Source organism: Saccopteryx bilineata, chromosome 6 (assembly GCF_036850765.1).
Source record: "Saccopteryx bilineata isolate mSacBil1 chromosome 6, mSacBil1_pri_phased_curated, whole genome shotgun sequence".
NCBI lineage: Eukaryota > Metazoa > Chordata > Mammalia > Chiroptera > Emballonuridae > Saccopteryx > Saccopteryx bilineata.
This window is the reverse complement of record NC_089495.1, coordinates 210,882,391-210,897,645: the sequence shown is the minus strand read 5'-3', so window position 1 is coordinate 210,897,645 and position 15,255 is coordinate 210,882,391. Positions and strand designations below refer to the sequence as shown.

The window sequence follows — 15,255 nt, the reverse complement described above, 5'->3', positions numbered from 1 at the left end:
CTCACACCTGCGCAGTCCTCGCACAGGGAGGGCACCTGAGCCACCCATGGCCACGTCCCGTGTCAACAGAAGACCATACTAGCAGGCCTCCTGGTGTTCTTGGACCACCAACGTGGAAATGGGTGCAGGGAGAAAAGAACACAATGCCACCAACCCCTCCCCATTCAGACTGGACCCCTGGTCCTGAGGCCTCATCTGCATCAACCCCCCCGCCCCCAGAAGCCAGGAAGGGCCCGCAGTGGGCACATCCTGACCAGGAGCGTCTGGAGAGAGAAGAGCAGCTGAGACGCAGACCCATGCACATCGGTGTGCATCCTCTCCGTGACTTCTGGTCAAGGTGCTGGAGGACAGTCACAAAGGCATTCAGGCCTCCCATGGCCCCACAAGCCTAAGTGGCAGCGTGCCCAGGGCCTTGGGTGTGGCTGGGCCGGGCCTGTCAGGTGGTGAGAGCACCACCAAGCACGAACGATGTCCAGGGTCATCGCTCTGTGAAGGACAGATGACCCGTCCTCGCTCCAGGGTCACAAGCTCTGTGAAGGACAGCTGTGCTCACTCCAGTGTGTGTCAAAGACAACACAGCAAGAAAACAGGAAACGGCTTGTGGACCCCTTCCCCCGGCACGCTGCTGCACCCAGAGCCCTTCCCCCGGCACGCTGCTGCACCCAGACCCCTTCTCCCGGCACGCTGCTGCACCCAGAGCCCTTCCCCCGGCACGCTGCTGCACCCAGAGCCCTTCCCCCGGCACGCTGCTGCACCCAGAGCCCTTCCCCCGGCACGCTGCTGCACCCAGACCCCTTCCCCCGGCACGCTGCTGCACCCAGAGCCCTTCCCCCGGCACGCTGCTGCACCCAGACCCCTTCCCCCGGCACGCTGCTGCACCCAGACCCCTTCCCCCGGCACGCTGCTGCACCCAGAGCCCTTCTCCCGGCACGCTGCTGCACCCAGAGCCCTTCCCCCGGCACGCTGCTGCACCCAGACCCCTTCTCCCGGCACGCTGCTGCACCCAGACCCCCGGTCAGAGCAGGAAGAAAAAAGCCAACGGGCAGCATCTACCTGCATTCAGAGTAAACAGGCTCGGCAACCAGGGGCTTCTGTGTGTTTAGAGAGTTAAGCAGCCCGCGTCTGCTCCCCTGATGAAGCAGTGGGTGTGCGAGGCCATCTGCAGGCTGCCCGACAGCAGGACCGCCAGCACCTGGGCTCAGGCTACAGCACACGCGGGACTCAGGACGATGGCTAAAGGGCATAGCAGGGGTGCCGCAGGGGATGGCCGCGTGGACAGAACCCCACAGAATGGAGTGGGAAACCCCAGTCTCCCGATATAAAGCAGTGGACACCCATATGAGAGAGGGAAGCTCTTCATTACTGCACAATTTCTAATAAACTCTAATAAAATGCAGAAGAAATGATATTTAGAAAATCTCTATTTGGCAAATACCCTGATAATAACTGATACAGGCCAAAAACATCATTAATGGACCCATAAACCACAAAGTCAAAATTTGGAGAAATGAGATCTGCAAAGTGTCTCCCCACAAAATACTGATTAATTAAAAGGAAAAAAAATAGTAGATTTCCGATAGAGAACCTGGCAGGTGCCACCTGAGTTGGTGAGAATCAAATGGGCACAGATATCCCGCAGCACAGACTACAGGAAGACCCAGAACCTCAGCCCAACCATGAGACATGGTGGAGTCTGGCTCACAGGGGACCCATGGGTCCCTGGCCCGCATCCCTCCAACACATCAGACTCGTGGGAACAGAGACAGACCAGAGCCCTCCTGCAGACCCCAGAGACCCAAAGATGTGACCCTGGCAGCTACTCAACAGAACATAGCTGCCAACTGGTGACATTTAATAAAGGTTGCAAATTATGTAACAGTTCTGCATCAACACTACTTTCCTGGCTTTGATAGCTGTGCAGAGATTGTGTAAGAGAATGTCTTCTTTTAAAGAAACACACCACACACTAAAGTGTTTAGATGTAAGGGCCATGGCATCTACAGCTTGCTCTCCCACGGTTCAGAAGAAACAAGGGGCGTGCGTGTGCACACACGTGGAGAATGAAAACACAAGTGTAAGACGGGTAATCTGGTGGGATCTGGACGGAAGGCATAGAAAGATTCCTCATACAGTTTTTCTACTTTTCCGTAAGACTAAAATTATTTCAGCCTAAAAAAAGGGCTACATTTAAGGTCTAAAATACTTTAAATGTGTTCATCAACCTTGACTCCACAATCCCTTCTCTGGAAACCAATTCTAAGGAAATAATCTCAAAGTAGGCAAAAGCTCTGCATGCAGAATGTTTTCCGAATGCAATTTACGACAGAGTCCGGGGGTGGGGGCAGGCCAGACACCCAGAGGTCAACAGCTAGGAAGGCAGCGTGAGCCTGAAACCAGCGCCTCCTGGAGCAAGGCTAGAAGGTGCTCAGAGAGCAGCTCTGAACATAAACTTGGGTTAAAGAAAACCACATTCCTTACGACTGCAACTGTGTGTAAAAACCAGCAGATCAGAGATTTTCAGACCCCAGGCTATGGCAAAGGTTCCCCATAAAGAGACTCCAGCCCCGTGGACCAGACTCACACTGTCGGCGTCTTCCATCCAGGTGTGCTTCCGATCCTCCTCCTCGATCCCAATGCCAATCACGGCACGCATGACCGCCTGGCAGGTGGCCACACTCCCAGCCTTGTCGCACTCCTCAGCATCCTGAGAGAGGGAAACAGCGCTGCCGTTACAGTGCACACAAGGAGAACGAGAGTCCAGGTCCTGCAGGTGGCACGAGCTCTGAAGGGTCTGGCTCTGTCTTGCTGTGTAACCATCCCTGCCACCCTGCAGATCAATGCTCGACAAACACCTAATGAATGCAGGAAGCTGCACCCACCCCTTGACAGACGCTGAACAAGCACCTACTGCGTCCATACAAAGTGCTACAGGAGGCAGCGCAGTGCTCGTCAGAAGTTCCTACACTAAAGAAGCCGGAGAAAGAACAAGTTCACACACACTGGTGTCGCAAATATGGAAGAAACTCTCCAGCTGGGTCGACAGACCTGTCAGAGTGCAGGGGAGGTGCCAGGTCAGCGAGACAGAAGCCTGGGGGAGGACAGTCCAGGGCAGGAGGGAGGCTGGCCGGCAGGAGAGCACGGGGCTTTCGGGAATGGGGACAAGACAGCAGGAGGCACAGAGACAAACCATGGGTGTCTCCTGCACATCAGACAGGAAAGGACCAACAATGCGGGAGACCCACAACACACAGTTCCCCAAAACAGAAAAACGCAAATGACTTTAAATTTATTTATTTATTCATTTTTTAGAAAGGAGAGAGAGAGGGGGAGAGAGAGAGAAGAAAGAGAGAAGGGGGGGAGGAGCAGGAAGCATCAACTCCCATATGTGCCTTGACCAGGCAAGCCCAGGGTTTCGAACCAGCGACCTCAGCATTTCCAGGTCAACGCTTTATCCACTGCGCCACCACAGGTCAGGCTCGACTTTAAAAATTTATGAAGAAATTTGCCTGACCAGGTGGTAGCGCAGTGGATAGAGCGTCGCACTGGGATGCAGAGGACCCAGGTTCGAGACCCGAGGTTGCCAGCTTGACCACAGGCTCATTTGATTTGAGCAAAAACTCACCAGCTTGGACCCAAGGTCGCTGGCTCGAGCAACAGGTTACTCGGTCTGCTGAAGGCTCGTGGTCAAGGCACATATGAGAAAGCAATCAATGAACAGCAAAGGTGTCGCAATGCACAACAAAAAACTAATGATTGATGCTTCTCATCTCTCCGTTCCTATCTGTCTGTCCCTGTCTATCCTTCTCTCTGACTCTCTCTCGGTCTCTGTAAAAAAAAAAAAAAAAAAAAAAATTGTGAAGAAATTAAAAGCCACTTATTTTTAAAACGCCCACTAAGCCATGCTAAGTAACAGTTTATACACATCAGGTCAGCAACATCAAAATGCAGCTAACATACTCGTTACCAAAATGTGAGACCTAAAACAATAAAAATCTTAGAAAACATAGGAGTCAATCTTCATGACCTGGGGCTGGGGAAGGATTCTTCAATATCACACCTAAAGCACAAGCAACTAAAAAAATAATTACATTAATTGGCCATATCAAATTAAAGACTTTTATGCTACAAGCAATCCAATCAAGAAAGTTACCAGACTACACACAGATTGGGAGCACATATTTGCAAACCATGTAATCTGATAAGTGACTTGTATCCAGCAAGCACAGTGTGCACGGACACACACACACACACACACACACACACACCAGAACTCCAGTACTTCAAAACAACTGAATAATACACAGATAAATAAGCAAAAGCAAAAAGCAAATAATGCTAAAATGGACAGAGCATTTAAACATATCCACGCTATGACATGGACAAACATTGAAAACATTACATGAAGTAAAAGCCACTCCCAAAAGACTACACATTGTCTAATTCCATCTATACAAAGAGTGCAGAAATGGAAAAACTGCAAAGGAAGCAAACGCATAGAGAAAGAAAATGACCCTCTGGAATTGGGGGTGGCAAGGTGACAACTTCTGGGTACAGCCCTTTGTGGGTGATGAGAAACCTCTGGATCAGAACGCACTGATGGCCACACAACTCTGACTACACTAAAAACCACTGAGCTGTACACTCGAAATGAGCAAAGTTCAGGGGATGTCAAATGCAGCTTAATAAACTGTTACAAATGAAACAAAAAATTTAAAGAGACCAGCTCATCATGAGCAGTGGGACAACTTCAGGTGGCTTGTGCACCTGGAGGGGAGGCAGGTGCCTGAAGACACCAGATGGGAAACCTCTCAGTCCACAGATCCAAGGAGCGAGCCAACTCCACACACAGGAGCAGCTGCAAGCAGCACCGAACACGTTACAGACTGCTCAAACCCAATGATAAAGACAATCCTAAAAGCAACTAGGAACTTTTTTTAAAAAAGCAAGAAGCCTGACCGGGCGGTGGTGCAGTGGATAGAGCGTCGTACTGGGACACAGAGGAAACAGGTTTGAAATCCCAAGGTCACCTGCTTGAGTGTAGGCTCATCTGGTTTAAGCACAGCTCACCAGCTTGAGCCCAAGGTCACTGGCTTGAGCCAGGGGTCATTCGGTCTGCTGTAGTCCCCCGGTCAAGGCACACATGAGAAAGCAATCAATGAATAAGGTGCCGCAACGAAGAATTGACGCTTCTCATCTCTCTCCCTTCCTGTCTGTCTATCCCTATCTGTCCCTCTCTCTGTCACAAAAAAAAAGCAAAAAAACAAAAAACAAAAACGATCGCCAACCCAGAATTCTCTACCAGACAAAGTATCTTCCAAAAATCAAGACGAAATAAAGACATTCCAGACACCCGATGCTGGAACTGTTGACCACCAGCCGGCCTGCACTGTAGGAAACGCTTCGAAAGTTCTTCAGACAGAAGATGCGCCAGTGAGAGCCCTGGGCCCGCACACAGGGATGAGGGAAACACTAAGGAAGCAGGTCCAGTCTAGACAGTTCAATCTTAGAGACACGCAAGACCTTACAACAAGATTTTTAAAGTTGCCCAAACAGAAAGGGGCCACATGGCTTAACCACATCCTGTACAAAAAGGAGAGGTGTTGATCAAGAGCAGCCCTAGGATACAGCAGCCCAGCAGCCGCAGAAACACCCTCCCCACAGCAGCTCCAGCACAGACGGGGATGTCCCGAGAGCAGTGGTAGCAACTGCGGCAGCAGGAGCAGAGCGGGGAGAGGAGGTCTGGGCCAACCCCAGTGCCGAGGGGCTTGCCGTCCACCCTCCTGCTGCATGAGGACATGGAGGGCTCTCCCCTGGGCTAATGACCAGCTGGGCCCCCAGGAGATGGGCCACCACGGCCTAGAAGCAGACCAGGGCACAGGAACCAGGAGGGCACCCATCTGGTGGCTAGGCTGGAAGACCTTCGGAGACTTCACCAGGCAGTCTCCAGAACGAGTTAAAAGACAAGGAAGAGTGAAAGAAGCTCTAAGATGGTCACCTCCTTTCACATGTTGTTTCTACTCACCACTGGTGCTCGTGACTTGTGTCCACACACTGAAAGTTCTTCAGAGTACCCAACCCCAACGTGTACTCAGGGTTTGCTGCTATAAAAAGCTATGGGGGCCCTGGCCGGTTGGCTCAGTGGAAGAGCATCGGCCTGGCGTGCAGAAGTCCGGGTTCGATTCCTGGCCAGGGCACTCAGGAGAAGCGCCCATCTGCTTCTCCACCCCTCCCCCTCTCCTTCCTCTCTGTCTCTCTCTTCCCCTCCCGCAGCCGAGGCTCCATTGGAGCAAAGATGGCCGGGGCGCTGGGGATGGCTCCTTGGCCTCTGCCCCGGGCGCTGGAGTGGCTCTGATGGTGACAGAGTGACGCCCCGGAGGGGCAGAAAATCACCCCCTGGTGGGCAGAGCGTCGCCCCCTGGTGGGCATGCCGGGTGGATCCCGGTCAGGCGCATGCGGGAGTCAGTCTGTCTCTCCCCGTTTCCAGCTTCAGAAAAAGACAAAAAAAAAAAAAAAAAAGAAGCTATGGGGTGGCCTGTCTGGTGGTGGAACAGTGGATAGAGCACTGACCTGGGCCGCTGAGGTCCCAGGTTTGAAACCCTGAGCTTGCTGGCTTGAGCACAGGCTCGCCAGCTTGAGAAGGGGTCACTGGCTCAGCTGGAGTGCTGTGCCCTCCTCTTTGTTAAGGCACGTATGAGAAGCAATCAGTGAACAACTAAAGCGCTACAACTACGAGTTGATGCTCCTTATCTCTCTCCCTTCCTGTCTCTCGCTTTAAAAAAAAAAAAAAAAAGCTATGGGGTGATCACATAAAGAAAAGCCTGTGCCTGCCCCCCTGCCAAAGGGGACCCTGGGTACCACTGACAGCCTCAAGCCCAAGAGAGACGCCACGTGCAGGAGGACATCCATTTCCAGAGCCAGTGCCGTAACTGACCGCAGCTGGAGTCTGACCTGGATCCACTGCTCGCGGTTGATCTCCACGCCGTTGGCCCGCAGCGAGGTGATGGCGCGGTCGATGATCTTCTCCACCATCTGCGTGTTCCCGTTGGCCTCCTCCAGCTTGGCAGCGGTGACCCAGATGTGCCGGTCTGTGGGGATGTTCTCCCGGGCCTTGTTCAAAACTTTGCGGGCATTTTCATAGGTCTCCAGCCTTGCCAGAGCGAGCCAGAGCTGCGTGGAGAGAAGCCCGAGACTGAGACCCGCGGGGAGACAGCGAGCCTGCCTCAGCGGTCCACGGCGCTTCTGCAGGCCTGAGTGCCCCCGGACACCTGAGCAGGCCCTGAGCGTGCCAGCACACTGTCACCTCATCTGACAGCTGCTCAGTTATGCTTTGGACTTAGTGACTCTCTGGTTAACGGGAAAGGGGACAGTTTGGGTCACATGCTCCACACACTGGCTCCACACACATGTGCCAGGCTCGTCCTGGGGTTGGGACAGAGGGGAGCAGGCATGAGGCTGCTGCACAAGCTAAATGGTCGCAGGGTGTTCGGACTCTGGCTGTTCTCACACCCCAGCTGGTGACTCTGCAATATTTCATCACCAAAAACATGTATGGGCTCTATTTATTTTTGTATAAATAAATTAAGATTAATTTTGTTTGGAGAATTTCACAATACCCCTTAGAATAATTAAAGACATACTGGGTATCATAAGAACTAAGACTAAAAATCATTGCACAGAATGTTGTGAACCAAAATGATTAAAAGTAAAGAACTCTCCAACTAGCTCTGAGGCAGGAAGCCAAGCTCATGCTGGGCTGGCAGGAAGATACAACAGTTCCTATCTCCCTCTTCCCTCCGGTCCATCTGCAGACTCGGAAGACTGAAGGAGATCTCCATGCAGTGGTCAGGCTGAGCTAAGGTTGCTCTGTGCTGTCTTCAGGAGCACGGCTGACCACAGCCAGGCAGCCCGCTCTGCCTGCAGCGGTGACGGGCGGCTTCCCGGACTCCTCACTGCTGCCCGGGTGAGCTCCATGCCCAGCGGATGCCACTCCAGACACCAGGGCTGGGCTCAGGCCTTGGCAATGGCGACGACAGGGAGGACTCACCTCCACACTGGTGGGGCAGCACTCCACGGCGCGGCTGAGCATGATCCTAGCATCCTCAGGCTCTTCCAGCTCCACGGCCGCCTTCCACAGACGAACCGAGTTGGGCACATGCTCCAGGGCTGGGGAAGGCACACAAGAGACCAGGTCACAGAAAAGGGAGGTGGAAGCAGGACACTGGGCCCCAGAGGATGCTGTAGCCAGCAGGGCCAGGTGGTCTTGCCCGCGTGACAGGCCGAGATGGGAGGCCTGCCCTTTCTAGGGGTCCCTGCGGGCCTGGGGCACAGCAGACAACTTAGGCCAGTGTAGCCGCCTCCCACTCACCCTTGAAACCAACGTTAGGAAACAAAGCGATGCCATCACACAGGAAGGGCGGCGAGGTGGGTGTGAGAGTGCAGGGACCACGGGGAAAGAAAACAGAAACGACTCTGGGGTGTGCTGCCCAGGCTAGTGTGCATCCGAGGGCCAGCTGAGGTCCTCAGGCCCCGGACCAGTTCACACAAAGCTCTGCCATGCCCCATCAAGGCCACCCTGAGACAGCGTGGACTGTGGCGTCTATGGGACAGCCCAATGGGAAAAGAGCGGTCTAGATGAGATAATTTGTGAGCGGAAGACAGGACCACACAGAAGCCACATGACGTGCAGCCTACGGACTTGTGGGGAGGACACTCAGGTGCTGAACCTGTGCTCGGAGACCTCGTGATGACAGCTGCTGCAGGCTGCCACGCTCTGTGGGCCAGAGCCCTTGCTCTCAGGGTGACACACCTCCACTTTCTGTGAGTGCACTGCCGGCAGAGTGACAGTGCTTCACACCGGGACATCACCACTGGCCCACCCCAGGGCACATAGCTCACAGACCCACAGGTGCCGTTACGAAGGAGGACACAGTGTCAGAGGTAAAGCACCTCACCCAAGGTCACTTAGCCTCCTGCTCCAGACTAGCAGCGGAAGCTGAAGTTCTCCCAACAGTGAGTTAGGGCGGCTGCTGCACCCAACATGACCACGGCAGAGTTCACGCACTAGAGACCGAGGGCTGGCATGGTGTTCTAAGTCACAGATGGCGTCATCCTAGTTTTCAAACATCAGATCTTTCAAGCAGTGGCTGTCAAGTGCTCAACAGAGCACCTCGAGGCAGCACCAGCTCTGCCCAGCCACCTGGAGACAGGGGCTGATCTGGGAACCCCTGAGGAGGAGCAGAACCAGGACCGGGAGCAGGGGCCAGCCGGCTGGGGGGTCCCATGTTCTTTCCACCTGAGCACAGCTTCTGTGCCTGATAGAGAAAAGAGCCAGGAGGCCCGCGTCCCTTAAGGTCCAGGACGGCCTGGTCCCAACAGGCCCTTTTCCATGCCCACTCCCTCTCCACATCTGAAGCCAACGGGAAACAAGCCAGGTTATCTGGTGGCGCCCATTCATCATGCCGTGGCAGGGAAGGTCAGCAGAGCTTTCCCAAATAAATAACACTAATTGCCCTGAGTTCAATGTGTTTGTCATTAAGAGAACTATTTTCCTGGCTGAAAGACGGTAGGAAGCTGATTTCTATAAACCAGAGAGGTGCTAACTTTCTGTCCCCGGCCCTGTGGGGAAGAGACTGGCTCCGAGCACTGCGTGGGCAGCGGAGCTGCACTGAAGAGCACAGATGTGAGGGGAAGACACGGGCGTCACGACACACACACGCAACCGGGCCTCCATCAGACAGACAGCCGTCAGAAACCACGCGACAATACCTGCAGGCCCGACGTCACACACCTGTAACATGTCAGTCACACACAATTCTGAAAAGCAAGCGCTGGAAACCGCTCCCTGAAAACTGCCCCAATGTCACAAAAACACCTATGCTACCTGCGCCCAATCCAGGCTCAGTCTGGATCGGCCCGACCAGCATCTGCTCTGGAGCAGACATCACAAGCTCCGCCCATCACCCTGTGGTGAAGGGAGAATACTGCTTATCAATTCCTCAAGGATAGAAAGTAAACCAAGTAACCACAAAAGCTGCATGTTGGCGTTGACTCCTTGGAGTCAGTTTCCCTGGCATTGTAAACTGTTCAAAGGGACACACGCCCAATGGTCCCTAAGACCTGGTTTACAGCCCCAGGCAAGAAGGTGAGGCATGGCTACCCAGTGCCTTGCAGGGTCTCCCAAGACGGGAAAGAGTTCGTCTACTGCACAGCTCTGGTGTGGCTACCAGAGCGACTTCAAACCAAGCAGCACGCTTCTACCTGCCAACACTTGGCTCCTGGTCCGTGGGGGTGACAGCCAGCGCCCACAGGGCCTACGTGGTGCTGGCTCAGCACACTCCTCACATATAGCACCCCACTGAGCCCAAAGAAGCAAATTCTGCGCGACCTGTGGTGGTGCAGTGGACAAAGCATCGACCTGGATCACTGGAGGTTGCAGGTTCAAACCCTGAGCTTGCCCAGTCAAGGCACATACAAGAAGCAACTATGAGTCATTGCTTCCCACTCCTCCTTACCACCCCACCCTCCCTCTCTCTCTTCTCTCTAAAATCAATAAATAAAATCTTTTTAAAAAAGCAGATCTGAAAGAGCACTGTCCTCACCTTGCAGAGGAGAAAAACCTGGGCCCGAGTGCCTGCCCGAGGCCCTGAAGGCCACACAGCAGGACAGGCGGCAGTGGGCTCTCTACCTAAGCACTGTAGCCAGGTGGAAACTCACCCCACAGAGGGTGAAGGACGGAGGTAACCCAGCCCAGAAAAAGGCCTGGAAAATACCCCCATTCTTGAACCACTCCCACCAAGACCTGAGCAGAGCTGTGGGAAAGCGGCCCCCAGGGCACAGGCACCAGGTGTGGAGCAGGCAGCCCCGCCCCACAGGGAACCATTCCCAACAGCACCCCAGGGAACCTCACCTTTCCGAAGGACGCGCTTCTTGGCACGAATGTCCGTTTCCAGCTCTGCTGCTCTGATATAAATCCTAACAGACTGTGGGAGGTGACGGACAGCTTGGGCCACCACAGCCTTGGCAGTGTCCCCTGGCTGCAACCTGGCTGCTTCTAACCAGACATCTTCACTCTGTAGAACAAATGAAAAGAACCGCATGCGTACATGACGCTGGAAGCCTGACAGAGCCACAGCCCCAAGAATGCGCCCGCAGCCTCGGGACATGGGGGTTGGCTCCGCAGACCCCCCACTACCCTGCAACCAGCCCAGGTTTTACAAACAAACAGAAGTCATCACCTGGCTTCAAATACAGCTGTACCACAGACCCCTTGCACCACTAACACTTGAGACTCTGGCTGTCACAAAACTGTTTTGAGGGGCAACACCCCAAGAGTAAGCAGCCAATCCAGACACGGAGGAGACAGACGGCAGGTGGCCATGCATTTGCCTGGGAAGCTCCCATTTGTGCCCAAGTCCAGAGTATGTACACGGCACCTTTCACGTCAAAGGTCCCCAATCTGCACAATCTGTAGTCGCTTTGAGGGTCTCACTGTACTTTTTAGAGCCTGTCTAATCACTCCACTTCCAAAACAATGGTGAAATATTCTCAGCACTAATTTTTAGGCTTTTTGCATGAGTGGGAGCGATGGGTGACCAATGCCGCTCTTCCTAGTTGAGGTGACCCTGCCATTAAACGATGGTGGGCAGGCCTCCACTGCAGCACTTTCAGCTCTCCAGCCTGGCCTGCCGTCTGTAGTGTCGACACTGACAGGCAGACAGCTTTACTCTAACCCAGGTCTACCCCCACAGGCGTCCTGCACGATGCTGAGGGTCCCTCCGGAGCCCCACAGTGTGCCTCACCTTGGGGCACATCTCTGTCCCCTTCATGATAAGGTTTCGAGCAACTTGCAGCTTCCCAGTGACTTCTTCCAGGCGGGCCGACGCAATCCAGGCGGGCGGGTGGTGAGGGTTTGTCTCCCGAACAGACTTGAGGAGCAGCCGTGCCTTTTTGATATCACTACAAGGGTGAGGAGGTGCCGGATCAGCCGCCACCCCGTGAGGTGTGCTGCAGCCCAGAAAGAAGGCACGCAGCACACACCGCACCAGCTGTGACCGCTGCCGTCTGAGGAAGACACCCAGCGCGCAGCCCGCTCAGCGCCATCCCGAGCCTGCTCAGCCGCCATGCAAACAGCTACCGAGCACATTTATGTCCACAATGAATGGACACAAATGTATTTTATATAGGAATTCAAACTATTCCACTATGTATTTCTTAGAACATCCACATCCTCTTTTGGCTGCATATCTTTCAAAGAAAATCCAAAGCATTCTTGGCAACCTGAGTCCCAACCTGACTCCCCAGTTCCTCACAGCACTCACTTGATGTCCCCTCCGTGGGTCGGGATCATGGAATTTAAATCTGTTAGATAGCCTTTGGGGTCAACGACAGTCTGCCCACTCACAGAGTCAGACACCTGCAAGACAGGGCAAGCCATACTGGTTAGATAAGGCTACAAACGCCTGAAACAAAGTGCTCAGAGAGCCTGTAGCCTCCTGCAGTCCTCACTGCCAGTGGAGGTGCAAACTTCAGAAGTAGAAAAACACCTTAACTTAAACAGTTTGTGATGCTAATAAAAAAATTTCATCTACACGGAACAAAGGTTTATATTAAAAATAAAACCAGGGCCCTGGCTGGCTGGCTCAGCAGTAGAGCATTGGCCTGGCATGTGGAAGTCTTGGGTCGATTTTCGGTCAGGGCACACAGAAGTGACCATCAACTTCTCCGCCCCTCCCCCAATCTTTCTCTCTTCCCCTCCTGCAGCCATGGCTCGAATGGCTTGAGCAAAGTTGGCCCCAGTCGCTGAGGATGGCTCCTCAGACGATGAAATAGCTCAGATGCCAAGCAATGGAGCAGCGGCCCAGATGGGCAGAGCATCACCTGGTAGGGGGCTTACTGGGTGATTCTGGTCAGGGTGCATGTAGGAGTCTGTCTCTGCCTCCCCAGCTCTCAATTAAAAAAAAAAAAGTTCCAATGGAAAAAAACGAACTCAACAGAAGAGGGTAAAATAGTGAAACCCAGGAATCAAAAAGTAAAAAAGTCGCCCTGGCCGGTTGGCTCAGTGGTAGAGCATCGGCCTGGTGTGCAGGAGTCCCGGGTTCAATTCCCAGCCAGGGCACACAGGAGAAGCGCCCATCTGCTTCTCCACCCTTCCCCCTCTCCTTCCTCTCTGTCTCTCTCTTCCCCTCCCGCAGCCAAAGCTCCACTGGAGCAAAGTTTGCCCGGGCACTGAGGATGGCTCTGTGGCCTCTGCCTCAGATGCTGGAATGGCTCTGTTTGCAACAGAGCAACGCCCCAGATGGGCAGAGCATCACCCCCTGGTGGGCATGCCGGGTGGATCCCAGTTGGGCGCATGTGGGACCCCGTTTCCAGCTTCGGAAAAATACAAAAAAAAAAAAAAAAGGTAAAAAAAGTCAAGCCTGACCAGTGGTGGCATAATAAATAGTGTTGACCTGGAACACCGAGAGGTTCGAAACTGAGGTCACCAGCTTGAGAGTGGGATCAACATGACTCCAAGGTCACTGGCTTGAGCCCAAGTTCACTGGCTTGACCAATGGGTCACTGGCTTGGCTGGTGCCTCCCAGTCAAGGCACACATGAGAAGCAATCAATGAACAACTAAAGTGATATAACTACGAGTTGATGCTTCTCATCTCTCCCCCTTCCTGTCTCTCTCTCACCAAAAAGAAAAGTTCAAGAAATACAGTAGATTGATGTTTCTCATCTTCCTTCCTGCCTGTCCCTATCTGTCCCTCTCTCTGTATCACACACAAAAAAGAAAAACAGTAGATCAATTAAAATTTAAAGTCTCCACTGCATCAAAGTATAATGGTTGAAGAGCTCACTACATTATTTTGTGTATTTCCAAGCATATACAAAACTGTTCCTTAAAAGTATTCACCAGGCTTGACCAGGCGGTGGTGCAGTGGATAGAGCATCGGGCTGGGATGCGGAAGAACCCAGGTTCGAGACCCCGAGGTCACCGGCATGAGCGCGGGCTCATCTGGCTTGAGCAAAAAAAAAGCTCACCAGCTTGGACCCAAGGTCACTGGCTCAAGCAAGGGGTTACTCGGTCTGCTGAAGGCCCGCGGTCAAGGCACATATGAGAAAGCAATCAGTGAACAACTGAAGTGTTGCAACAAAAAAGTAATGATGCCTGACCTGTGGTGGCGCAGTGGATAAAGCGTCGACCTGGAAATGCTGAGGTTGCCGGTTCGAAACCCTGGGCTTGCCTGGTCAAGGCACATATGGGAGTTGATGCTTCCAGCTCCTCCCCCCTTCTCTCTCTCTCTGTCTCTCTCCTCTCTCTCTCTCTGTCTTTCCCTTTCCTCTCTAAAATGAATAAATAAAAAATTAAAAAAAAAAAAAAAAGTAATGATTGACGCTTCTCATCTCGCTCCATTCCTGTCTGTCTGTCCCTGTCTATCCTTCTCTCTGACTCTCTCTCGGTCTCTGTGAAAAAAAAAAAAAGTATTCACCAGGAAGCACCAGCGTACCCCCACTGGTTCCCTGGCCATCTCCCGAGAATGTGCAGACCTGTACATGCGTGTGTATGTCTCTATCACAAATGGAAATCACACACTGCTCTGCCACTGGTCTCCATGATGACTCTTCTCCCCGATTTCTTGGTTCTTTTGATTTTACAACGCTTTCTACTATGCAAGTTTTAAATTTATATGTAATCAAATTTGAAAGTATTTCTCTTCCTGGTTTCTGATGTGCATGTCATAATTAGAAAGGGTGTTCCACTTCTGCTGGACCTACCTTCCAGAGCACAGAGTGTGGTGGGTCCTAAGGGCCACCACAGTTGTCAAGGGGGCATGGGTCCCTAAGGGCCACCACAGTTGTCAAGGGGGCATGGGTCCCTAAGGGCCACCACAGTTGTCAAGGGGGCATGGGTCCCTAAGGGCCACCACAGTTGTCAAGGGGGCATGGGTCCCTAAGGGCCACCACAGTTGTCAAGGGGGCATGGGTCCCTAAGGGCCACCACAGTTGTCAAGGGGGCATGGGTCCCTAAGGGCCACCACAGTTGTCAGGGGGCATGGGTCCCTAAGGGCCACCACAGTTGTCAGGGGGCATGGGTCCCTAAGGGCCACCACAGTTGTCAAGGGGGCATGGGTCCCTAAGGGCCACCACAGTTGTCAAGGGGGCAGGAAGAAAACATGTGATTGAACTTCAGGTAAGCGGGGTGCACTGAGCTTCACTGACAGTCCCCCCTCAAGGCTGCCCTTTGCTCCTGGCACTGAGCAGGCCTGCAGGG

General features: G+C 53.2%; 1 protein-coding gene across 1 annotated transcript in view; it reads right to left on the bottom strand.

The window, feature by feature from the left end:
* The window catches only part of PRPF6 (pre-mRNA processing factor 6), a 34,671-nt gene that overhangs the window by 11,276 nt on the left and 8,140 nt on the right, over positions 1-15,255 (bottom strand). Inside the window, exons 7-12 of the mRNA XM_066235650.1 lie at positions 12,318-12,412; positions 11,799-11,955; positions 10,907-11,069; positions 8,045-8,163; positions 6,949-7,167; positions 2,582-2,704 (exon numbers count right to left, since the gene is read on the bottom strand). Coding sequence (XP_066091747.1) covers positions 2,582-2,704; positions 6,949-7,167; positions 8,045-8,163; positions 10,907-11,069; positions 11,799-11,955; positions 12,318-12,412 — 876 coding nt within the window. The remainder of the gene's footprint in view (positions 1-2,581; positions 2,705-6,948; positions 7,168-8,044; positions 8,164-10,906; positions 11,070-11,798; positions 11,956-12,317; positions 12,413-15,255) is intronic.